The 27,771-nt window shown below is 36.0% G+C and overlaps 1 protein-coding gene across 1 annotated transcript in view; it reads right to left on the reverse strand.

Moving 5' to 3' along the window:
* prd1 (pruning defect 1) overlaps window positions 1-27,771 on the reverse strand; it is a 71,773-nt gene that overhangs the window by 20,273 nt on the left and 23,729 nt on the right. Inside the window, 9 exon segments of the mRNA XM_067100575.1 lie at window positions 75-224; window positions 861-992; window positions 3,023-3,571; window positions 3,880-4,024; window positions 5,578-6,110; window positions 10,373-10,456; window positions 10,751-10,921; window positions 11,520-11,707; window positions 12,525-12,723. Coding sequence (XP_066956676.1) covers window positions 75-224; window positions 861-992; window positions 3,023-3,571; window positions 3,880-4,024; window positions 5,578-6,110; window positions 10,373-10,456; window positions 10,751-10,921; window positions 11,520-11,707; window positions 12,525-12,723 — 2,151 coding nt within the window.

The raw sequence follows: 27,771 nt of genomic DNA on the forward strand, positions 1-27,771 counted from the left end.
TTTAACTTAATCAACAATCACTGTGTCTATAAAAACCTTAGCTTACAAAATTATCACTGGAAAGAGATACTCACTATAATAGTATGAATATCATGGTAGGGAACAATATGTCGTGGTTTTGTCCACTTTGGCATTGGAGTTACAACATATAGTGCTTGAGAAGACAAAACAACTTGCACCCCAACACTGCTACCACTACTATGACCTTCTCGCACGCTGAACAGCTGTGGATGGCATATTTTGTCACTATATATACTAAAATATACATCACTGTCTCTCATGGCTTTATAGATAAAGTACTTGCAGCAAATTTCATGACAATGCATTAAAATGTTATAATTAATCATTAAGAGTTAACTTACTTGAGCTGCAGTATCGAATCATTCAAATTTTTGCTTTAACTGTTTATTTCAATGAAATAATATGTCTCTTTGCAAAATTATTCAAATTTACATTGAAAACTTATTCCCCTTTTAAAGGCAAACACTTAGTCTGGAAAACTATGAAAACTATCACATGCTGTGAAACATAAATACAAATATGTACTAAAGTGCACACACATACACACCATCAAACTAGAAAAGCAATCAGGAATTACATGTCTCTGCCAAATTACTCAAATACTAAATGTCAAATAAATGGTCTTTCACTAGCTTTGATTATCTTTAAATATATATCAGTAACAATGAAATTAAAACAAAATTCTGGTCCTACATCTCGACTGACACCAAAATCAAATAAAATGTTCTCTGGAACAGTCGATCTTCAAACAATATTGCAAAGAGCCATTCATTGGTATTCATGTATTCCTATTATCAAGCCAACCTCCCTTGTAGAAATAATCAAACAACTAAACTTACCCTATAAAACTTTTCATCATCTTTAGAAAACAACTGATTTTTTATAACCTCCTGAGTTGAAAAATCTACATTCTGACCGGACATCACTATGTTACTTTGACCTTGTACGATTTCCAGATTTAGTCTGTCTTCCTGCAAAAGAACAAAATATAAAATAAAAACCAGACAACAAACAGAAATGCCAAACAATTTCTTAATTTGTGAATATGGAAAAGGTGAGGATTTTCTTATTTTACATTTGCAGAACTTTAACATTTTACTGATGCATTTTTGCTTGTCTAATAGGAAAGATTGAGTTCAGAATTTTTAGATGGGATCAGCAAAGTAAGAACTCTTCTAGGAAGAGGAACTCTCCGTCTTACCTGCCTAATACTCCTAATCCTTTCCCTGACAGGATGGATTGGGAAGAGGGCACTATTCAAGTTTTTAAAAGGTTCATATCTATTAAAATGTGAAATTTATACTAAATATTACTTATAAACGATAACCATCTTAAGTTTTTATAAATATTTTTAAATAGAGATTAGTTGTAAGTTGGGACAGCAATTATCTATAGTTAGATTCAATTGTCACTTTGGAACTATGATTTAAAGCAGTAAAAATGGTGGGATGAGAATCTCCTAGAATATGTTTGCTTTACACCGCACAGAGAAAAGTTCAGTCCTTTTGCTGGTAAAACAGGAGTTCCCCATAACAATGGAGGTCTTAAAAGCCTCCCTACTCCCAATCTGCCATTCTTAACTTATACCTCTTCATTCTCCTCTTTTACTCCAACAAAAAGCCATCAATAAAGAGTCTGGTAATAGACATGCAATTAGTATGGATATCTCATGTTTACAAAACTGTGAAAACCAAGTAATCTAATAAGCTAAACATCACATAGCTCACTTTTTAACTGAATTCTATGAACTGCGTACCACGTATAAACCAAGAATAAGTATTTTTTCAAAGACTTCAACACAAAATGGTTAACATGAATTTAAAATGTAATGAAAATGGCAAAACAAGCACCTCTTTTTTATGAAATAATCATAAAACATTTGGCTGCAAGTCCTCTCTAATAAATCAAATACTAGTGTATTGCATTTTACCTATACTAAGTCAGAATATGAAGAGTAGAAATAAAACTATTATTATATTTAAAATTGCAATATATGTACAAGAATCCAAAAAAACAGTGGAAAAACAGCAAAAATCACCACCACTTATATCAGATTCATATGTACACTATACCTAATTTTCTTTTCAAAGATCCTTTCAGAATCATCAGACTTTTTATAACTGCTTTTGTACTACAGATTTGATAGTTGAATTTCTACCCAAATTTACTGTATTATGAACCCACAGTATAAATTGTACACTAGTAGTTTCAATTTAATCACCAGTTAAATATAATGTATTCATTCTTTTTGGCTTTGAAGAGCTCTGCTGACTGCTCCGATTCCAAAAACTGTTTTCACCAAACTTAACGATTCCAAAATTTGTTTTCACCAAACTTAACGATTCCAAAAATTGTTTTCACCAAACTTAATGATTCCAAAAATTTTTTTACCAAACTTAACGATTCCAAAAATTGTTTTCACCAAACTTAACAATTCCAAAAATTCTTTTTACCAAACTTAACGATTCCAAAAATTCTTTTCACCAAACTTAACGATTCCAAAGATTCTTTTCACCAAACTTAACGATTCTAAAAATTCTTTTTCACAAACTTAACAATTCCAAAGATTCTTTTCACCAAACTTAACGATTCCAAAGATTCTTTTCACCAAACTTAACAATTCCAAAGATTCTTTTCACCAAACTTAACGATTCCAAAAATTCTTTTCACCAAACTTAACAAGTTATATAAGAAAAAATCAACAAGAAATAAAATAAACTCACCAGGCAGAAATCGTCTACTTTTAAAACTTGACACAACCACACGACAAATTTCTAAATTTCTCTTCATTTTTTTTTTAATACAGATACCTCAAATACATACCCAAAGACTGCTATGAACTACCATATCTGAATATTTTAAATACTAAAAGCTCTAAAACACTAGACACCCATAATTAAGACAATTTTCCTGAACAAGAAGATTTTTAAAATCAACAAAGGCAAAATTTGATAGTGCATTTTACGTGACCTCCTCCCAAGAAACATTAGAAGCAACTTACCTCTTCTTTATACTTGGAAACATCGACTTCAACTGGTATGTAAAGACTTGGCAATTTTCTCTCTTCCCTAAAACTCTCATTGTACAACCGTCTTCGCTCGGCATTGCTTATAGTCTTTTTCTTTTGTAGCCTTTCTCTAAATCTACTTGTAGCAGCAATATGATTATTTACAACTCTATGAAGTACAGGTTCGGATTTAGTAAATTCACAGCCCAGCCTCTGCTTTGGCCTTGCCCCAGTCGTCGACACCTCACGCTGAAGCTCTTCCTCATCAATGCCACCATCTCCTATCATTTCACAGCCAATCTTTGTTAATTCTTCCCATCTCACTCCCCCGATAATATCAAGTCTTCGCTTATCATCAATGTCATGTGTGGCATTTGATGTGTCACTCACTAACGTAGTACTACCACTGTCACTGTCATTGTTGTTTTTGTTGTCATCGTTCACATCATTATTATTGTTAGGAGTTAAACTGATAATGGATTGATGAAGAGGGGGATCTTCTTGGCCTTCTGGTGGTGCTCTTTCACTCAGTGCTGGACTTGCCTAAAATCACAGAAATACCATTATCCATTACTGTACATGGTATATAATCAGAAAATTTTCATAATTAGACAGCAAATCAAAATTAAAATCTGAAATTCATCTATTCCTCCAAGTTCTGACTAAAATTTTTTATGCAACTGTACCTGGTTGAAAAGAGTAATTTGACAAGACTGCACAGACAATCCTTCAAACATTTTAGTTAATGAGACGAGGAACTGTACACAACTCCAACTTACTGAATATGAAAATGATAAATTCCCAAACAATTCAATGTTGCATACGTTGGGCACAAGCAAAATTCAACTCACCTGGTCAAGGCTGGTGAAAAGTTCTTCTAAAGCAAGAGTAGAAGGTAGCAGTCCCTGACTCTTTAGGTTCGATAAAAGGTCTCTTAAATCACCCAAATCTCGGATTTCTGCTCCTTGTCTCAGATCCCCACAGAGACTTAAACGACTGTCCATGGAGAAAAAAATGTTCTAATTTTAGAAAATCTTCAAATTACTTCCATAAACAATGAAAGCATTCCAAGCCACTTACATGAAAAAGATAAAAAATCTTTTTTTGCTACACATACACTACTCTTCCTGACTTTGTTCCTTAAATAAAAGCAGTAGCCACAAATATGATCATAACATAATTAGTATTTTTCATAGATAAGCAAATCCAGAGTCTTCTATATAGGAGTTCTACTGGTGCTGTATCACTTGATGAAAATTGTTAACAAGGGAGTAAACTGCAGAAGGTACATGAGAGATAACGGGTATGAACCACTCGGTACAAATCACATTTACCTTTTGCACCAGGGACAAATCAGGGCTGGTTTTATGATATAAGACTTCTGGTTTGTACAAGCTAGAAAAATTAAAATTATATAATTCATTCGTTTCCATAAATACAAAAATTTTTATTTTATATAGGATACTTATTCCTTAAGTGGGAGGTTCTATTGTGGAAAGCAACTGACACTGTTCGTTACCACTTGCAAATGTTTTACCAGTCAAGAAAAAATAAACTACTGAACAACATATGCAATTCTGCATAAGACGCCAAGGATGATAGGGTCCTGTGTCAGTGTAAAAATTCTAAATATGAACTTTGACTGCATGGAAAAATAAATTAGGGGCACACTGTCTCTTCCTAAGTGAAATGGAGAGACAGGAAAGTAGGCAGCTATTATTATCCGAATCGGCTACTACTTCTAAGCTTAATCCATAGTCAGGGTTGTTATTTTTAATATGCCTCCTCTGGCTGTTTCTATCTTGAATGGCTCATTTCACATTTGGTTTTGGAAACTCTTTATGGACAGATGCCCTTCCTGACTCCAGCCCTCCCTATCTGTCCAGGCTTGGGACTAGTGCTATTCAGACCTTATGTTGCGTAACTTCAGAAATCAGACAAGAAACAGTGTAAACAACATGGTATGGACATTGGCATTACAGTATCCTAACTGACCCAAATCATGCAACTTTTCAAGAGGCCTTCCAGTTGCTGCACAATATGTTGAGAAGCCACCACAGATAATAAAGAAGTGTCCGAGGACCCATATACGTCATCTTTGAGATGGAAAAAAGTAACGGCAGTCAGACAGTTCCATAAGCTTATGGAAAAATATATATTAACATATACTGTATAGAAGCATTCAAATTTTGATAAACTAACAATATGTCAGTTTTTAAAGTCATATCCAGTATCTTGCTTATATGTTCAAGTCTGGAAAATCAGTTCTTTAGTTGTTATTCCAATATATTCCATTCAGATTTTATAGGATAACATACTGATCTTTGAATGGCAACCTGGAATCTACTAATGGCTAACATTATTATATTACGTTTACATTTATACTAGGCAGAAATAATGTAGAAATACAGTGCATTAGAAATCAAGATTTCTACTCATTCAAATTAAATTATACCTCTTCATATGCACTCTCTCAATGCAATATAGATCAAATGTTTGGATAACAATCAATTAAAGCACAAAAATAAAGTCATCAATATAGTACTCACTTGTGCATAGACTTCTGTGGAGGACCAGTTTCTGTAGTTTCAGTAAATGAAACTCTCTTGTCAATATTCTTGGCACTTGGTAAATTAGTACGTCTGACAACACCATCAGTTTCTTTGTGAATGTTGCCTTCGTTGGTCTTCTCTACCAAATTACTTTTATTCAGATTGGAGGAGCTTCCTGTCTTACCCTTGAGGTTTCCATATTTTTCCGTTTCTTTATGAACCTCTTTCAAAAGTTTTTCCTTAAATTTAAGATTTTCCTCTATAGTCTTTTGGGATTTATTCACATTTTTATCAAAATTATCACAGCCTGACTTGGAAACTTCCCCATTCTGGGTCACATCTGTTCTGCAGTCTAAAGGAATGTTTTCCAAAGTTTCACTCACTGTTCTTTGGCTTTGCTGGTTATCTTTGGACACTTGAAATGAATTTGTCTTGGCATTTGGTCCATGTTCTGTTGGTGTGGTTCCTCCTGAAGACACTCTTGATGAACTCTGAGATGAGGATCTACTCTGTCTCTTTCTTCTAGAACTCTTTAGGGAGAAAAAAAAATTGATTTTACTAGGCATCTTCACAGAGGGACAACAAACTGCAGACTGATAAAAGTGTCTCTTACTACCATTATCTGACCATGAATCACTTCTCACACAGCATGTCTGATAACATCAGATAAGAATCAAAATAACCTGTTTAAAGTTACATAACCTTATAATATTGCTGTACAGTATAAATATTTACTTATGAAAATGGCCTACATAATATGCAAACAAGCTAATGCAATGTCTTTCAAACATTAAGTACAAACTTCCTTTGTTGATTTTTCATACATGCTAAATGCCCTAAAATATCCAAAACATGGAATTTCTTAAAGAACTTCCCAGGGCCCACTCAAAATAATATTACCACACATGGATTTTAAAGATAATTTACTACACTAGGTTACTGTATTTATTTTATGCACTACTTCATCAAACTTATGGTAAAAGCATTCTGCTCCACCTAAGGATTAATACGATGTTAGAACTATGTCCTTTTGGTGTATGCAACATGGATTTCACATCATATCTAAAATCATCCCGAAAGTCATTCTGGGAATTGATTTTAGGTCCAAATAACGAAAGTAAAACATTGCTACTTTCATATAAAATGCAAATAACATCCCTGATAAGAATGCCTTCCTTACGCACAAAAATAATCACTTCTGCTCATTCCAAAGCCAAAATAATCTAAAGGAAACACTACAGTTAACCACATTAATTCACCCTTTTATGGGCTTCATTCTTCTCCTGTCCCCACCCCCATCTGGTGTAGTATTTTCAACACTGACTCAATGTTACTCTAATGTCAAATACATGAAGTGGGTGTTCTACACCTGGGTAATTTTAAGAAATCACTTTCAAAACTGTCTTTTCTTCACTCCTCTGCTTTAATAATAAATGACATTTTCGTTTTGTGGCATTTATTATTGTAACTTCATAAGTGTGTTTTACTACACCATTCTTCATATGATTCTTATTCTCTGTGTTTTGACCTTGAATAAGTTGGACAGTTCAAAAGATAAAGGATTAAGAAATAAAAAATTGATAATGTCATTAAGGAAGTAATTACAAGCATCTCTAAGAATTCGTCATGGTCTGAAAAACCAATAATCCAAGCAACCAGTGTGTACCACATCAGCCATCAACTATCAAAAAAGTGTCAAAATAGTGACTATCCATATGAAAACACTGGAATTTTTTTACACCATAAAGGATACAAACTATCTTCTTCATCTACAACTGTAGGTCATGATAGTTAAGTCCCTCTGTTCAATTATTCTAACTACAGAAACTGTTAATATTATGGAGAGATCATATGATAATACTGTAATAGCAAATAGGGAGATGTAAAAAAAGAACCTATTTAAATAAACTGATAATTTTTCTTTGAAATTAAACTAAGAAACTTGGACCAGCAATGGGCAATCCCAATGGACAAGAACAAACTACTTATCTGATGTCAAATCAATAAACAGAAGGTATGTGAACAACATTTTGATAATCTTTTCATTTTTTAAGTAAGAGCAAGTACAGATATTTTTTATTAAACTCCACTACTCAAATTTAAATTTTACATCAGAAAAAGAAGGAAATATTAAACTCCTTTTAGTCTGGCCGTAGCTGTAGCTTTGGCTGCTTTATCGGCATCCAGCTTTGGCTGCTTTATCAGCATCCAGCTTTGGCTGCTTTATCGGCATCCAGCTTTGGCTGCTTTATCGGCATCCAGCTTTGGCTGCTTTATCGGCATCCAGCTTTGGCTGCTTTATCGGCATCCAGCTTTGGCTGCTTTATCGGCATCCAGCTTTGGCTGCTTTATCAGCATCCAGCTTTGGCTGCTTTATCGGTATCCAGCTTTGGCTGCTTTACCTGCATCCAGCTTTGACTGCTTTAACGGCATCCAGCTTTGGCTGCTTTATCGGCATCCAGCTTTGGCTGCTTTACCTGCATCCAGCTTTGACTGCTTTAACGGCATCCAGCTTTGGCTGCTTTATCGGCATCCAGCTTTGGCTGCTTTATCACCATCCAGCTTTGGCTGCTTTATCGGCATCCAGCCTTGGCTGCTTTATCAGCATCCTTATCTCCCTTGATGCTCATTAGGGTAGGGACCCAGCAAACTTCATCATTCATGGCAGTTTCATGCAATTTCTGTGATATAATTTTGTAGTGGCATATCTTTTATAATCTTCAATGCTGAGTTTTTTTCACCAAGTTCCACTATGAAAACAGAACCATTCATTATGCAAGAAAACATTATCAATTATGAGCAGTCTCCTCTTGACCTGACCACGCATCAATAATTGTTGCCAAATTCATGTCCTTAAGTTGCACTTAAGGTGCAGTCATGTTGCTGGGAGGTCTTCACTCTAGATCCTGTAATGATACAGGACCATCATTTCCTCAATGATACTTTTTGGTTACCTCCACCTTCATAATTCCCTTCTAACTACTTGTTACGGTAGAGTACTCTGTTAAAAGTCTTCCCTTTTTGCATGGCACTTCTATAGGTGCCTCATTTTACAAATGCTGATTTTGATTTTGTTACTATCATTCCATTTTTTTTATTCTTTTTAAATTTATTTAATTTATCATTATGTTTCATACACTTTGGCTCTTTATATCACTTCTAACTTTCCTCATCCACTCTGTTAACACACATAAACCAGCAAAATGAGGCTTTATTAAACAACAGTTTGTATCTAAGACTAATATTGTCTTTAAACCTTTAAGCCTGTTGTAAAATTGACTACAATTCTATCAGCATCGCTGCAAATGACTTAGGCTAAAGAAATAATGCATTGATAAAAATAGCAAAGCAAAAGCTATCAATATAAGCATCACGTAGAAACATTTATAGAAAGCATCACTGAATAACTATTCCATCAAAACTGTTACAAAAATGTAAGTCCTTTCATTGATGAAAACAAAAAATATTGTACTTGTTTTCCCAGCGTTTCCCAGATTTTAAATGAACATATAACAAATGCAAAGCACTAATCTACTATAGATTTTCCAACTAGTCTGCCAAAACAGAATTCTCCTCTACACAGTAGTTTGCTGTAATGTTATCATAGCCAATCTATTGTATAATATGACATTATCAAAACGACAAGGTATGCAGGAAACATTTTCTCAAAAATTAGCATGCATAAACTTCCAAAGCAAGCAAAGAATTGAATGAAATACACTGGTCTTCAACAGTTATTCAACAGACGTAGTAGCACTGTGCGTGGCCCACAAAAATCTGTACCACGATTCACTACAATGCTTGATACTGTAATTGTATAAAACTTCCAATTGAAACTACAACAAATACAATGCACATCCCCTTGTACAACACAATTTCATCTACCTTGCAAACTCACAGCATGCATGAAAGTCTTTCCCAGCACTTAATAAAAAATAAAAAATAAAAGGGAAATGATGATGTCAATCTGAGCCATTTTTCATCCCATTCCTATGCAACTGCTAAGAACGTCATTGTATTATGCAAACAATTCAAGAGTCTCGCTTATTTAAGAGGTGGTTTGCCAATAATAAGTTAACAATGAGTTATCGAGACTTCCTTCCTTATTAGCTTTGTCATACATGAAATTTAAACTAACATGTGGAATCTTTAATAAAAATTATAATCTTTCATTACTATTCCTTATTTACATATCTGCCTCTACTTCAATTCATCAGTGACTGCATTCATTAAACTGTGTTAGCTAGTATTTTGTTGTAATTTTCAATATCCTGAACCTACAGGTAAATTGAAAACATTTTCCTTCAATAATGCTCCGAAAGTATTTTTCATCCAAAACAATCACAGCTCATACATATTCAGGACAGTCAAAATTATGCTAATCAGGGTTGCTATCTAAATTTGAAACTTCTTCCTCACCTACCATCATGACATCATCATGCTGTTAACATACAAAATAAATGTCCTATTTTCAACATATAAGTAACCTATTTCTTCACATACAGGGCAAGTGAAGGAGTGTAGTTTTACTGTATCAAGAACTCTGGAAATACAGCTATAAACCTCTGCAAAGTGTTGCATATACAGTATAGAGGTATAACAGAGTATCTGTGATCACTGACAAATATAAAAAAAAACAACCAATGGCTATAAATTGAAAACTACAAAACATGGAAAAATGTGCTAAAGTGTGAGGAAAATGGTTAGATCAGCAAAAAGCAAAATGGAAACATTACAGACTGGTGGAAACTACATACTGTACTGTACTGGACTAAGCTTAAGCCTAAACTACCTTTGAGATGTGTTCTATTTCTATCAGCGTGTCTATGTCTTCACACTTGGAGTGTGAGACTGGTAGTTCTCCTTCAATGGAATGCTGAAAAAGAGATTATTTGCTGGGGTTATCCTATTGAATTATCTAGATTATATTCAAAAGAACAGGGAAATTACTTTAGACAACGTCCATGCCAGACAGGTTGTCAAACCTAGCATTAAGGAGAGAGAGGTACTGTAAAGAGATAAAGAAAAAAGTGACAAAATTAGCATCACGTTCTTTAGATTCATGATGTATGAATGAAGCATCTAAAATTCAAAGACATCAACTGAGCTACTCCACTTCAAAACTCAAGCCACTGAGCATACTGAACACATTTAGTAATGTCCTTCTTACCCAGCTTTCTTCAAGAGCCTCGGAGCAAGAAAGATCGACGTCGAAAGGCTCATGCTGAGAGGGAGAAGGGAGAGAGGAATCCATGCTTGTCATGGAGACATTCATCGAGTTCATGCTGGTGCTGGACGAGCTACCGAAACTTCCTCCTGACTGAATCCAACCTGGGATGTCCTGCTCATGTAACAAGAGAGAAACAACTAGTTAACGGAAATGCTTAGTTTCCATTCAGCGGAAACCATGTGGTATAAAATGTTTCTTTAATGACACCTAACACTATTATTCACTTTCTTACAGCAGCACTAAAATTGTTTTACGTTCTTTTAACAACTACCAAAAGAAAAACCTTCACTACAGCTATATATTATGTAATTATCTTTACATACGATTAGCATGAAAAACCTTTCATTAATTCTACACAATGGTTAGATACATAGGAAATATACTTCCAATGACACATACTGTACAATATACTTCAAAAATAAAGCATGAAGAGATAATCATGAAACAGATACAGATCACCGTCATAGTTTTCCAAAAAATATTTATCCACCATTCTACAGCAAATAAATTAATAAGCACGAACATACATGACTTCAGTATGGAACTGGATTAGAAAAGGCAAATAAAAATAACTGAATATTTGTTTTTTAATCAATTTCTATTGAATCTTATACAAATCTCTTCGTTGTTAGTGCCAAGAGTCCAGAATATAAACAAAACTGTATTCTCATCTTACCCAAAAATCAGTCCACTTACGAAATCTACTCACCATAGGAATTGCCATTTTCAAGTGCTCCAAGCCAGCCACTAACATGAGAAGGATATGCGTTCGGTGAGGGTCTCGCAAGAGGGCATGCGGGCCATAGTACGTGTCTAGCAGCCCTTTGTGACTCGTGAGGGCATGAAGGTAGCCCTCCAACTGGCCTTCACTTAAACATAAACACAGCCACGAACGCCCTGTTACGACAGATGGCCAAAAAACATTTCAGGATATTGAATGATGTATGATAAAATTGTGATTTTACCACCTTTCATTCAGTCCATAATTACTGATATGAACTATAATTTTTTGTACTCCGTACCTGCCAAGCAATATGACAATAATAATGAAATAAAATGGAATCACTTGGTTAGGCTACCTCGAAAGACCACTATTGCATTACCCTTAAATTTTCCATAACTGAATGAACAATCGGTTATTGCAAACTGGCATTGCACTAATTATTCTCAACATCAGATTTTTTCCTTATACATTACTATGACTTAGGGATGCTGAACTGTAAATGGTCTGTTCCATAAACTGCATTTCACCAAAAATGTAATGTGGGAATATTATCAGTTAATAAATTCTGAAACATCATGGTGTCAATGTCATAGACAAGAAAATAGCTCATAAGATGAACAAGAAACTACACAAATACAAGAACTACATTGCAGGGAAATGTGAAGGTTATATTACTAGCATCGTCTATGTATTAATGTAAAATATTGGGTCTTCGATTTTACTTTTCCACCTTTGTCACATCAGATCACAGAGCCAATGGTCAGCATTACCTTATTTTAAAAATATAATAGATTTAAAATTGGCTGGGGATATTCAGTCAAAAGATAATAGAAATTTACAGCTGGCTAAGGATATTAACTTGAAAACTAATCCTGTAGCATTTAAATTATGTAACGCTGCATTCCTTACGAAAAACTGCAGTAGCAGCAAAGTATTAAAATATCTTCATACAGATCATCAGAGCCAAACAAGAAGTAATCTGTTCAGTACCTTTGGCTATGGGTTTTGTTGCATATGGGAGGTTGTTGAGCATAGACAGCGATGGCTTGTCAAGAAGGGAGGACACTGCTGCCCAGTAACCTCTGTTAAGGGAGTGCAGCCCATGCAGAAGGGCGGCATCGAGGCTCAACACTAGCCATCTTCCTGTGCAGGCCCGGACACACCCAACTCCACACCATTCTATCTGTGCCTGAGGAAGAAAAGGCAGTATGAAAAAAAGCCACAGCTCTGAAATAAATTTTAAAAAGCACTTACAAAAATGTATTGCATCTTAAAACTATTGTTAAGGGCCTGTAAATAATATAAGGCAAATGATACAGTTTAATATTGCATTTTGCACACAATACCTTTATCACTGAAAAACATGCCCGTTACCAAGCACTACAAAAGTCTGATGTCAAATGAAGTCTGATAACTTCTCGAAGACTGTATAATTTTACACTGCGATTCTTAAATCACAAAAAAATAACAAAAGAGACAATAATTACACTGCAGGTTGACTCAAAATAACAACTACCGAGCAGTTAACAAAAAAAAAGTAAAGCCCTCAATGAATTGATATGATGCAAAAAAAAAAAAAAAAAAAAATAGGTCATTAATCTGGATCCATCTCGAAATTTATTTGTCTCCCTTGGCCCACACTCCACCACATTTCATAAATTTGAGAAAATTTACTGAAAAAATAGAAACAAGGAAGAATGTACAATCTATGGGCAAAACCCTGGACAAAAGTCATAGCCCATAGGAGCAGTCAGGACCTAAAAGAAACCTGTCTGGTGGAAATCTCGGCTGCAGATGATTATACAAACACTGCTAAGATTAGAAGCTTCATATTGCCTAATGTCCTGGGAGACAGTATATTGAAGAAGAAGCTAAGATTTTTGAAAGATCAAGAAACCAAGACTCTTCAATGTTTTGTTTCATACTATTGGCAAGTAACTGTCATGGGACAAATTTTGTAATTTTATTTAATACACAAGAATATCAATGGTGCTTGTGGAATATGAAGTGCAAACTACATTAATGTTTAGTTCACCGAATTACAAAACTATAGACATATAAGATACACGTCTAAACAAATGGAAATTGCAAATATTTTAAACGAAAAGAATAGAATAGAGCAAAAGAGAAAAGGGAATCAGAAGAATCCTAAAGTTTGACGTCAGAGGGAAATAAAACTGACTATAAATATTATATACAAAAATCCCAGTAACTGCTTATGCTGTATAAGACATTAGATACTTAATAGTATACCAATGCACACAACCTTGCAACCTTACACAACTAATTTCACATGGAAAAGATTTTATTTTTTATCTAATCAGTAAAAGTAAAAAAAAAATGTTCTTACATTGTATTAAGAACTTATAGCTGATACACACTATGATTTTTCCATTCGTGGAGAGAAGTCACAAAAGTTTGTAACTATAAACAAGACAAACAAATAATCCTCCACACATAAACACACTACGAATCTACAAGATCCTTCACATTTTACGAGCAATTTTCCACCGTCGCAGATGTATATTTACACACATGAATATGTAACACAGGCCAGGTGTCGGGGCCTCTTCTTGCAAAAATTTAAAGGACATTTAAGTTAAGGACGCCACATCCACGCTACCCACGGTACCGTTCGCAGCGCTCGACTATACAGATGTCTCACACGCAGGAGGAGGAAGCTGGGATAGGGGCCACCTAATTGGTACAATTACATAATTAGCATCGGTGGGAAGGGGAGGGTGTAAGGATGGAAAGGGCACCGCAGGAAAGGGGGAAGGGGTGACTGGGAGGACGATGGAAGTGGATACGACAGAACGAAAGGGCACGGCATGGCTTTAGGCTCAGTGTCATGTTGTTCTAAGCAGATGCTGCGCTAAGGATGATATAATGCAAGGAGACACTCTCTCTCTCTCTCTCTCTCTCTCTCTCTCTCTCTCTCTCTCTCTCTCTCTCTCCAACAAGACAAGGACTGAGTCATAAGCCAAACCCACTCACTACAAGTCTTGGCAAAAAAACAAATAAAAAATCAGTAAATGAATCAAATAACGCCGATCGGAAAAAAAACATCATTCTCTATAACATCCAGGCAATACAAATTGTGGCAATCATTGCATAATCCAAACAATATTGAAGCTCCGTTGGATACTCGTACGCTAAATTGAAAATTCGAACCTCTATCAACACTATGAAAACGAACGTAAAGCATTTAACCTAGCGTTAATACACCAATTTCAATGCAAGCGTTTATTTAAAAGTATCTATTATTGTCAAACCAACCAAATTCGGTTAGGTTTATTTCCAGGTGGGAGAGAAATAATGTCAAGTAAAAGTGAGCGTGGCCTTGTCTGTCTGTCAGAAGTAAAACGGGAAGCCCTTATATCCTGAATCCACATCCGCATCCATCTCAAATCCTCACCAATTTATTATTTTTATCCGATCCAATTACAAACTTCCACCGAGTGTATCCAAAAATTCCGAGTTATGGACAGAAATGGGGGAACACAACACCCAACTCCGAACGCCTAATTCAACAGTGAAAACATCCAAAGGAGACGATTCTGACAAGTGCCAAATGGAGTTGAAAGCTAGTGCTTAAACAAAATTATGGTGCTCCATTTACATAGAAGCTTAGGCGTACGGAAATTTAACCATGCTGGTAATAACATTCTACATATTCAATAAGTATTATACCACACATTCTCTTTTAGGAACGTCAGTCTATTTGCTCTCCACATGCTCTTCATATGGCTCTGAAAGAGCATGTTTTTACTAAAGAAAAATCCTCTATGAGGCGTAACGTGATCAGCAGTGTAAAGGAGCATCAATCTGCGTCAATCAACTTCTGTTTAAAAGACAACTGCACTGTTCAGAAACGCCCACGCGGTCCTATTAAGTCTTTCAGTTTCTTTTCTCAGTTCTGAATAAGCTGGGCTTGAAACTTTTCTATCAGTAGTCTGCAGTATTCTTAACTAGATAAACATTTAACGAAGGCCCCATAAAAAATCTGCACGGGACAGAGAAATCATCAGGAAACACCAGCACCAGAGTAGTACATAACCATCACACTTCGTTCGCGGCTGCCCTATCAAAACACGCAGTTGAATCTATAGTCTCAGCGAATACAATTCAGCTAATCAACAGCCCTCCGAGATACCTTGTTGACAAGGCAAACAAACAAAGAAGGAATGGGAGAATAAAATACACAACATCCACCCAACTTCATCAATTGAGGTAACGAGGAACGCAGCTACCTGCTGTAGACTTCTGCTTGTATCGAAGACGCCACGAAAGTTATCGATTGGGTGACGTAAGTTATTAACTTGCTGCGGGGCATTAAATATACAAGAGAAAAGGGCGGGAAGATAAACGCAGTACTGATAACAGCGCTAATTGAGAAAGGGAATTATTATTATTATTATTATTATTATTATTATTATTATTATTAAAATCTAAAACTGGGTTTGTATGCTTTCTTCTAGAGGATAAATCGTGGCAACTTCTTAAGGCCAATAACTTTATACAGACTCATGAACTTCTCATACCGTGTCTAACATAATACTGCATTTGAATTCCTGATATTTCAAAATGGCTGTTATTCTCCTGTGGTCAGAAAATGAAAATTATCTACACCTAATTTCGGAATTATTTTGCGAGACAACTGGAACATTCTCTGCCACAGACAATCAGCCAGGTTCAAATTATTATTATTATTATTATTATTATTATTATTATTGCATCTTCCATAGATAACGATCCCCAAGGGTTTACGGAGGTCGTTATCTAGGACTAATATTTCTTGGGGGTCATTATCTTTATGATATTGACAGTCTTTTGTTTATGCTTTTACGGTCATCCCCAACGGGCTAGTATTACACATGGTACTACACGCGCCGCAAAGGTGGATACATACCGAGTTATTATTATTATTATTATTGAAAACTCACGAATGACTGCCTCCACACTGCTCTGGATAGTAAGCACACCAAAGGAAGGCGAAACGGCACCAAACATCAAAACGATAAATAACTTTGGCAACCTACACTGAGCGCTCTAATGTGCTCAGGACATGCATAGCGTAGGGGCATATCAGGTCAACCTACTTCCTGAATCCTTTGACATGTCTCCTTTCCAGATAGTATTCACCTCGAGCACTGACTAGATTATATCATGCGCGTACTTTTCACATAATCTATATTATGTAGATCTGCGGATCTTTATATATATACAGTATATATTTATATATATATATATATATATATATATATATATATATATATATATATATACAGTATATATATATATATATATATATGTATATGTATACATACAGTATATATAAACATATCCAAAAACAAACACGCAAAGAAAGACTAGAACAAACGAATGGTTACGTATATTGATCCCGGAATTCTAGAGCATGACAATAAAACATTTTAAGACAACCGCCTGCTGTCAAATAAAAAAAAAAATCACTCAAGAAAAATGATAAAGCATAACAGCATTGGAAGAAGAAAAAAATTCAGCAAGATTATACGTCTAGGAGGTCGTTGAATACTATATTAAACACAGTCGTTTAAGTTCCAACCAAATATTCCTATGGATTAATAGGCCATGAAACATTACGTATGGAGGGCGCTACATTGAAATGCGCAGCTGCTACCTTCTCTCCCTGCATGAACCAATCCCTTTGCAAGCCTCTCTCTCTCTCTCTCTCTCTCTCTCTCTCTCTCTCTCTCTCTCTCTCTCTCTCTCTCTCTCTCAACTCCGTATGGCCGGTTAATACCCAGCAATCATGAACGTGTAGCATGAACGAGCACCGCAGCTTCGGCAAAGTATTGATCTTGCCTAAAACCGGAGCCCCCAACAATTTTAAAGAATAATCTTCCCTCGCCTTTATTTATATTTTTCTTCAATAACGGTCCTTAACCTCGTAACGCAATTACAGGGGACGGCCTTGCGGAGGAAGCCTTACGAATTCACGAGATGAATCGACAGCCTACTCCGTTAGTAAATGTGCCACGCTGTAGAACTTCTCCAAAGTTCCAGAGTTCCTTTATTCCTCCTCACACCGTTGGACTGTGGAACAGTCTCCCTGTTGAGGATGGCGTGCAATTGGAACTTCTTCTAAAGTTCAAGCGAAGATGCAATGCATTGCTACCCCAATACTGTTCTCTTTGCACTTTAATACATTCTTACGACGCTAAGACAAGCTGACAGATGATTTTTCCGACAAAGAATAACATATAATAAGACTATCGAGAGAAAATTGGTGGGTCGTTTTCCGTTTGGAGATAAAGCAACAAATTTTTAAATCGCTCTTCTCCGACAAAAAATAAATTAATGAACAAAGACTAAATTGTTTTTCTTCAACCGACGCCAAAAACAGGAGCTCCGTTTGACGCTTTGCAGAACAAGGGTAACAAAGGTTAGTGTTTCTGACAAAATCTCACAAAATAAGAGCAAGACCTCATTCATTCGTCACAATGCTTTGGAAAAAAAGGGAAAAAGTATGCTAACCACTGCTAACCATCTGCTACTGAGTTGTGAGCGGAGCAGAGGCGGCCCCAAAAAATCAAATAAAAGGAATGAACGCCAATAGAATATGCATGAAGCAGAGGCTCATATCAACGGCCATTTACTATATGACGTCAGCAGGTTGTTGAGGAGACGAAGGAGCTCGTATTCGATTCACTTCTGCTTCTGCTTATTCTCCTCCGCTCTCTCTCTCTCTCTCTCTCTCTCTCTCTCTGACGAAGGAAATTACGAAAGGAGATATCGATTATTATGAATATAAATAAGTTCCTCTCTCTCTCTCTCTCTCTCTCTCTCTCTCTCTCTCTCTCTCTCTCTCTGACAAAGGAAATTACGAAAGAGTTATCGATTATTGTGAATATAAATAAGTTCATCTCTCTCTCTCTCTCTCTCTCTCTCTCTCTCTCTCTCTCTCTCTCTCTCTCTCTCTCTCTCTCCCCGCTGTCAATAAGGAGAATCACCACAAACATGTTGTAAAAAAAAATTAGATTTTAATTAAACCAAACACGTGGAGGAAAGGGATGGAAAGGAGAGAAATGGGAGAAGGATGAGAAGAAGAAGAAGAAGAAGAAGAGAGAAAGGAAGGAACGGAAGGGAATCCCGAGGAGGAGGAGGAGGAGGAGGAGTTGAAAGGAAGATGGAAAGGAGGAGAAAGGAGAAAAAGATGAAAAATTAGATTAAATAATAATAATAATAACAATAATAATAATAATAATAATAATAATAATAATAATAATAATATCAAAGATTGAATAATATTAAGATTAAACAAATAATAATAATAATAATAATAATAATAATAATAATAATAATAATGCGTAAGTATAAAAGTATACAGTTTAATAATAAAAACGTATAAGTAAAAAATAAATTTGTATACGCTTGTGTGTATATATACTGTATATATATATACATACACGCTAGGCTTTATCTCGGGAAACCGGCTGAAGAGGAGTCCTTTAATGTAGGAATCTTGCTCTCAGTTACTGCCGGCGCCTTTGCCTTCGTCAGGAGAGTCCTTATCATGGAAGGGGAGTTCACCGCTTGCGTCATCTCCAGCTCTTGGTCATCGTGCTAAATTTCTGCTTCAAGTATATTTTTCTGGGATTTATTTTTTTTTTTAATCTCGGCCATTTCACGACTTAATGAGAGGAGGGGGAGTGGAAATTATATATATATATATATATATATATATATATATATATATATATATATATATATATATATATATATATATATATATATATATATATATATATATATATATATATATATATATATATATATATATATAATTTGAGGACATGCATAAACAAACCAATTAATGTCCTAAATCAAAACACGCTGGCTCTCTGGACAGAGCTCTAACGTCACTAGACGCGCGTGCTTGCGCGCGGGCTGCGCCAAGTAGGCTATGAAGCCAGCATGTCTAAAGAAGGGAAAGGATTTAACATAACATCTACCCTTCCTGAATCTGATACACGGATCTCTCTCTCTCTCTCAAACACGGATCTGAGAGCAATGATACAAATCTCTCTCTCTCTCTCTCTCTCTCTCTCTCTCTCTCTCTCTCTCTCTCCCTCTCTGATATGCGGATCTAAGAGCAGTGATACAAATTTCTCCCCCCCCTCTCTCTCTCTCTCTCTCTCTCTCTCTCTCTCTCTCTCTCCCTGAAACCTTTGGGCACCCTATAAGAATCATTGGCTACAGCGAGTTACATGATCTTAAATCATATACCTGTAACCTGAGGCGAGCTTGCAGTATTCATTGCAGTGATGTGAAACTGAAACCTAGCTTTATTTTCTGTCAGTCCAGTTGGTGGCAGTTTCCAATCAACCGGGTCCCCTCCCGTTCTCGTCTTGATATGCAAAAGCAAATGTGATCTCTGCTGTGGAACTTATAAGGATTGAACTTCTAAACGTGTGCTGGGACACGTTTAGTCTACAAGGTGGCGATGCATGGCCCGCTGGTCTTGAATGAAGAGTTCGGCGGCCCCATTCAGTGCTTTTTATAGCTTTTCGCTTTGTTCACATAATATCCGTGTCCCCGGTATAAACGTTGAAATGATACTTACGGTCTTGTAGACATAAGCAAAGAGATATGAGGATGTATTAAAGCAAACAACGTTTGATTACTAATATCAAATTCAAGAGATTATTTTGGTAAACTTTCAACAAGCAATTACCTTTGCAGTGGGATGCAATCCTTCAATTTTCGTGTGAAAATATGTCTGCATAAATCTAAGTACCTCTGATTTCAGGTTTCGATATTCCTTTTGTCAAATCATGAACTCATTTTGCGTTTCGTTCCCACCTCTGGACATGAAATCTAGACCTCAGCTAATCGCCACTGCTTGTTTGTTCGTCCCCAAGTCGTCTCGAAGAGTTGAAAAAGAATCTCAAAGAATCTTTTAAGTTTGTGGAGTGTGGTCTAAGGATTAGGAAAGATGTGCAGTTTCGCTACGTAACCCTCTTCATTTATTTATTTATTTATTTTTTTTTTTTGCGTTGGAGATATATGGGATATCCCCGCACATTCCAGTGTTGCTCTTTTAATGAAACAATTGGTATTCAACCCGGTATGTACCCACCTTTGCGGCGCGTTTAGTACGAGCCCCTTGGGGATGACCTTAAAACACATAAACAAAAGACTGTAAATATTATAAAGACGAAAAATACCGCCTTTTGTTTGTCTTTTTTATATATTTACAGTCTTTTGTTTTTTTTGTTTTTTTTACGACCATCCCCAAGGGGCTTGTACTACCGGAACAATGTCCTGTCCAAAAAAGTATCAGATCACACGTGGAACAATGCCCATTGACTTAATTACTTTAATGTACGTCAAGATGGCCACAGCAAAGAAATGAAGAGCTAAGTGTCACCAGGCTGCACGTCAGGATCACCTGTTTTCCCAAGGTGGAATTCTAAAGCTTCGTCACGTGGGCTGTATCATGTTACAGACAGCCGCCCACGCCCACGCTTCTGTAGTTATTTCATATTTCACAGTAGAAAACGAACATTCAGAGTAATTGAGAATATTACCGTGCACTACGTTCAATTCGTTAAAATGACCCAGACTCTCAAAGGGATATTTAAATACGCATCGTCTATACAAAGTGCAAGTCTTATACATTAAAATAATAGCTATCACACATTCTCGTTATTGAAAATATGTAAAGATTCATAAGTAAGCTTCCATAACATACAATTTAGTATACAACATCCACAAGCATAAACCGTGAAAGCAGACCTCGAGGAAATGAAGATGGAACGCAAGCAACATGCAAGCGTTAAAAAAGAAACCCAGGCATATGAATTACCAATCACTTTTCAAACCGGCTTAAGTTGTCATTGTGCGGAGGTCGCCATCAGCCAAGGGAACACAATGTCTCCACTCAACTCAGATTGCAAGGAAAATGACCACGAATAAATGGAAATAAATAGTAACAGAATAAGGATGAAAAGGAGTAAAAATAGAAACATTAGTATTAAAGAATAAAAGACAGGAATGGGAATCAAAAGGGAAGCATGAGAAAGAAACACAGAATCAAAAAGGCGAGAATGAAAGAGGTTTTCAAGGTAAAACAAGTTCACGTGGAATGGGAAACTTACTTGCCCCAGACCCGATGGGTACGATAAATTTGCCTCTTGGAATCGACGTTCCCTGATTGATTGACTGATATGATAACAGAATCTGCCGTTACAACTTCAAATACCGGTACACCATCTTTAATAGATTTTATATTTCGGGTGAGATGGAATAATCTTGATAAAATTTCCTTTCAACAGATTAATTTTACCAAACAGTGTTAGAAAAAAAAAAAAAAAAAAAAATATATATATATATATATATATATATATATATATATATATATATATATATATATATATATATATATATATATGCTAGAGCTCTGACTGAATAATCTTGACAAAATTTCCTTTCAACCAATTACTTTTTACCAACAGTTAGAAAAAAATAATATATATATATATATATATATATATATATATATATATATATATATATATATATATATATGCATGCTAGAGCTCTGACTGAAGAGTAGGCAAAGTAACAGAAGAACTGCATTCACTGTCTTTACTATAAATATGTTGTTCGTTTGTGCTGACTCTCGAGGGTGGGTGGACGGGGACGGGGGAGGTGCTACACAGAATTCCAAAGTTCGAAACTGTCAAAGTTATTCAAGATCAACGACCGGCAACGAATTTACAAATAAATGAGCAATAACAAAATAATTCTACACAATAGTAATTCACTGTACTGTAATTATCATAATCAAACCACCACTACCTTCAACGCGAGGTAACAAGATTCATAACAGAATGCATCCAATCGGAATGTGCAGAATCATCATCGCCTATCAGGAGTGAAGCCTCGATGCCTTTAGAGGCACGCTAATCTATTTAATTACTCCGTCGCCTTTGATGTGATACTCAATAGAGCGGGGAAGTCGAGACTTCGATTCAAATATAATGTGATCTAGTCGAAGGTAAGTTGACTACTTATGAAGCCTGAGTTTATCATCATCATAAATGCTTCAAAATCTACCAATTTGTAAACACACACACACACACACTAAAGCACACATGCGTAAAACTATAGATAAATTAGAAACAGTGCACTCGACCCAATGACCAAATGTCTCAGAAGGGTAGAAATATACTGTACTCCAAAGTGAATTGTAAGGAAGACGTGATATCACATATTCCTCATCAGAGAGGATACAAGCCGTTCCCAGTATCAATGAAATTCAACTAGGACTATAACTATTTTTACGAGAGAAAATGACAGCGAACTAAACTTAATTTCCCAAACTGGTGTAGCATTCCCGAAATGAATATTTTCGTTCTAATTTCTTTCTGCACTGCTGTGTGATTACAACTCGGATTATAGCTGTCAGCATCATCACAATTATACATAGGTTGTCAATTATAACTTTGGAATTCTCTTCTTATTCCTGTATTCCCACATTTCGTTCCCACTTCCTATCCATGTTTTCCTAGGGACTCAGAATTGCGTTGCCATGCCCTACGATATATTATTTTTACTAATATCTTCATAACCACAATAGTTACTGTCATCCCTTTTGACTGACTAAAGAAAATTAACAGAGAAACAAACTAGTAGGAAGTGAGAAATAAAGTACCATCCATTACGACATGAGAACCAAGGTTTAACTTAACATGAGAACCAAGGTTTAACTTAACATGAGAACCAAGGTTTAACATGAGAACCAAGGTTTAACATACTGTAAGGCGGACCGAAGTCACTGTAAAATCAAGGCCAAAAAGTCTTGCCGAGGAAGACTGTGGCCACAGCTATGAGTCACATGCTCCATCCATATGCTTTGAGACGGGGACTGTGAGTGGCAATGGCGATAACTATACAGAGCAGTTTAAATCGGCTTTACTTATTCAGAGAGACAGAGACACACGTATGTTGTGCGTGTTTATAACTGTACACGAGTACAGCAGCCTATGATGTATAGCTAGACCTTGATACCAACCATCGTGCAAGCATATACATGCACTATAAATGTATTTCTATAGCTAACGTCGATACGTAAATACTGTTATATGTAAAATAGACATTTATATTTGCATACTCTGTACAAGAATCCCTGCAAATTAAAATGCAAAAAAATACATTCAATTCTACCTTTTAAAATATGTTTTGCATCGATCTGAACAAATGTCAGTGTAATTCATTTATACAGAAAATAAAACCTTCAAATAGAACACAAATTACTACCTGCTATATTACGGAAGTGCAAGGAGTAACGGTCTTTACATTAGCTTCATGCTACGGCTTTTTAAACAGCAGGTTCGAGCAAACCACCAAAACATCACGTGGGTGAAAGTTTCTCTTGAGATGTCCCAACCTTAAGTGGCGAGAGGAAAAATACGCCAGACATTTTGTTTTTTGGTACATTAAGCGCGATACCGCTTTTAAAGTTAAATGTTTTCTTGGCGTACGGATTAAGTATCATTTGATGCTATCGGTCCCTTTAAACACAGGAGAATCAAGAAGGAATTACAAAAAGTTCTCGATGTTCGACAGAAAAGAGTTATCAAGTCTCCAGCTGCAGACACATTCCACCCCCTCGCACACAAAAGCAAACCCTTCCATCCCCCCCACCACACAATCCCACCCCTAGACAACAAGCCACAACGGTCTAGCCTCCCACTACCCAGACCCCGGAGAGGACACCAGCCCCCTCCCCATATCAAAACCCATCCCTTAACTTTCTTGCTCCAGGCCCGTCGATACGGTATTTCCTGTTGTCTCCCATCCGCTAGCTTACCAAGCGGCAAGTTTTGCATTGTTCTCCCTCGGAAACACTTATTTCTAGCAAGCGTTTGTTTGAAGGCGTACATTCAAGCTAAAATAAATCATCAGCAAAGGGAAAATGCCGTCAGCACCGCTTAAGAGAAACATGCAGCGCGGGAATGACTCATCTCACCACAGCTTAGAACTCGTAGAGCTTCTCGGCTTTTTGGCACTTTCTCTCTCTCTCTCTCTCTCTCTCTCTCTCTCTCTCTCTCTCTCTGCCCTATTCATTCACAAGCGCCCACTACGGCAACCCAATTCTCAGAGACGGTGCCCTATATATTCATTCAGCCTTTTGACGTCAATAATGGAAACTGGATGAAGCGACGTGTTTTATGCACGATAAGTTTTAAATCCCGTTTAACCGCAAGGAACGAACTAGGGAAGTATCTAAACTACAAAATAAGAACACATGAAATGTAAATGCAGAAAGTCGAAACGCAAATGCAGAAAGAGTCGCGAATCCTCTTCGGATATCAACGAAACAAACAGACGACGGAGATGACAAGCTGGCAACCATCAAAGGGGTCAGTTTTCGCTCATATCTTTGAGCAGATCCTCCTCGGGGTTGCGTTTTCTTTCAATTCTTTCCTTCCACACCCCGGCCCAAATGACATCATCGCCGAATTCTGAGAAACAATGCTGCCGCAAATAAAGGGCCCAGATGTTCTGGGACACATAAATAGGAAAAAGTATTTTATTAAGTATTTCACGTTGGAAGTTTCGTAGATACGCTAGATAATAACGGCGGCTTTAATTGAGGTCGAAGTAATTGATGAAAAGAACAGGCCCCATGGCGAGTGACGCATTCGCAATGGCAGCCGGTGGTGACTCAACTGGTCATGACCACACTGATGATGATGCTACGCAGCTACCCATACCACCATCATCATGCCCGAGTGGTGCCCACGGGAGAATATGCCAAGGACTACTCCCAACTGCCACCCTAAACTATGGAGATTACCGAAGGAATGGGTACGAGATGCTGCGTCACTCGAGAGAATTTATACATGGGTATATGTTAGTTGAAAGTGACTAGCCATTATTATTATTATTATTATTATTATTATTATTATTATTATTATTATTATATTCGTCAAAATGTACACGCATTCATACAGAACATCATAAAGAAAGACCCTTTTTTAAATAGGAGGCATTCAAATCAAATTACCCGGTATGTAACATACCCAAATACTCATAAAAAACAAATATTTTGCTGGAGACAAATCTGTTCTGTTCTAACCTAGAAAATTCCTCTCAAAGTCAACAATTCTCTATAAGAATAGTAACACTATCAAAGGGACCCGCGTATTCGAATTTAAACGGGTTCCCTTAGATTCGAGTGAGAAGAATCACGAATATTTCTGTTAGCGAATATCAACGGGCTATTGTTATGAGTCCCGACGATATATTTTGGGAGCACCTGGTCTATTTTCGGGAAGGATATACTTAAGATTTTTTAAAAAAAGGTCTTGTTAATAGCCAGCATTCGAAGCCATGACATTTTTGGATGAAAAATAATCAGTGTGTTCAACACAACACTGTGCGTTGATATACTGATATCTTGATATTACTAGCTATGTTGCGCAAGCTCGTTTATAAGGTAGTTTGCATTGAAATTACCATAAAATTTTCAATTACATGAATCGTCTACGAGCTAGAAGAAACGTGAAGTCAAAAAATAATGTTTTGCAAAAATATTAAAGATGGCGTCACAATGACAGGGTTCATCGCGTTAGTAAAAATGATTTTCCCTGTCTTTTACGACAGCTCGAGCTCCTCTCTCCTCTCTCTCTCTCTCTCTCTCTCTCTCTCTCTCTTCAGAGGAACTCAGTTTCCCACCTCTCTCTCTCTCTCTATATATATATATATATATCTTCGACAAATGCCCTCCTCATATGAAATGTAGCCACAGCTAGCTCTCTCTCTCTCTCTCTCTCTCTCTCTCTCTCTCTCTCTCTCGGTGGTTAAAAAAAATAAATTGTTGCATGTGCAACCTGAAAAAAATGTAAATAAAAACGAAAAGCTATCGTGTAGATGACTTATTATTCCCGGAACGCCGATTTCTTTCCTGTTAATCCAAACTACCAGGATTAATAGAGTACTCTAATAATCCTGCCAAAACACCAGGATTGAAGTCCTGAACGTACTAGATCCGTAACGCTGTCAAGAATTTTTTTTTTTTTTTTTTGTTAACTGATGACAGTCCCACTTGAAGGATGTAACTCCATCAAAAAGTTACTTTTCTAGAGAGGGTATTTCAATTCCTTTTAAATGTTATATACAATTCTTTTAAGGGATTGCATTTCTACAAAAGGGTTGCACTTGAAGGCGAGTATATGTTTCCTGGAGGCGACAGTCCGCAGATAAGCTACGAATTCTTTTTCTTTTTTTATCATTAACATGAAGATATTATAGCTCAAGAACGCGTCTGAGTCATAACCATTATCATTATCTTACTTCCGGCAACGCTATTGTAAATTTGACTATTATTATTATTATTATTATTATTATTATTATTATTATTATTATTATTATTATTATTATTTAAAAAATACTCATGAGTGCTGAAATCGAGAAACAAATCCACAGTACTTTCTTATTAATATTATTATTATTATTATTATTATTATTATTATTAATTAAAAATACTCATGAGTGCTGACATGGAGAAACAAATCCACAGTTATTTATAGGTACTTATTATTATTATTATTATTATTATTATTATTATTATCATTATCACATATTATTATTATTATTATTATTATTATTATTATTATTATTATTATTTTTAAAAATACTCATGAGTGCTGAAATGGAGAAACAAATCCACAGTTATGAATAGGTACTTTATTATTATTATTATTATTATTATTATTATTATTATTATTATTATTATTATTATAGCATCAAGTACAGCCCACCACAACCACCGTCGAAAGCAGAGTAACTTAATATATATAATCCTACCGCAAACGGGAGTTGCAATACCGCAGTCAGAAATGTATATCCCCCCCTATAAGATTTCTAATCCTCCTCGGACGTTCCTTTGATATTATGGACATAGGGCCCGCCTTCCTAGGACAAAATGGTATCGAATTACGACGTAAAACATTCCGGTTTGTGCCCATTCCGGCTTGAAGTCCAAGAGGTTACTTTGCAAAACACTAGGTTTGACTGAAAGGTCCTATGTACGTGTTATAATCTCTTTCGCGCATGCGTGAAAAAATAATAATATATTGTATGTATGCAGTATATGTAATATATAGATATATATACAAATATCTGTATAAATATATATATATGTACATAAATTTCTGACTCATATCAGGTCGAACCTAGG

The sequence above is a fragment of the Macrobrachium rosenbergii genome, chromosome 56 (assembly GCF_040412425.1).
Source record: "Macrobrachium rosenbergii isolate ZJJX-2024 chromosome 56, ASM4041242v1, whole genome shotgun sequence".
Lineage (NCBI taxonomy): Eukaryota > Metazoa > Arthropoda > Malacostraca > Decapoda > Palaemonidae > Macrobrachium > Macrobrachium rosenbergii.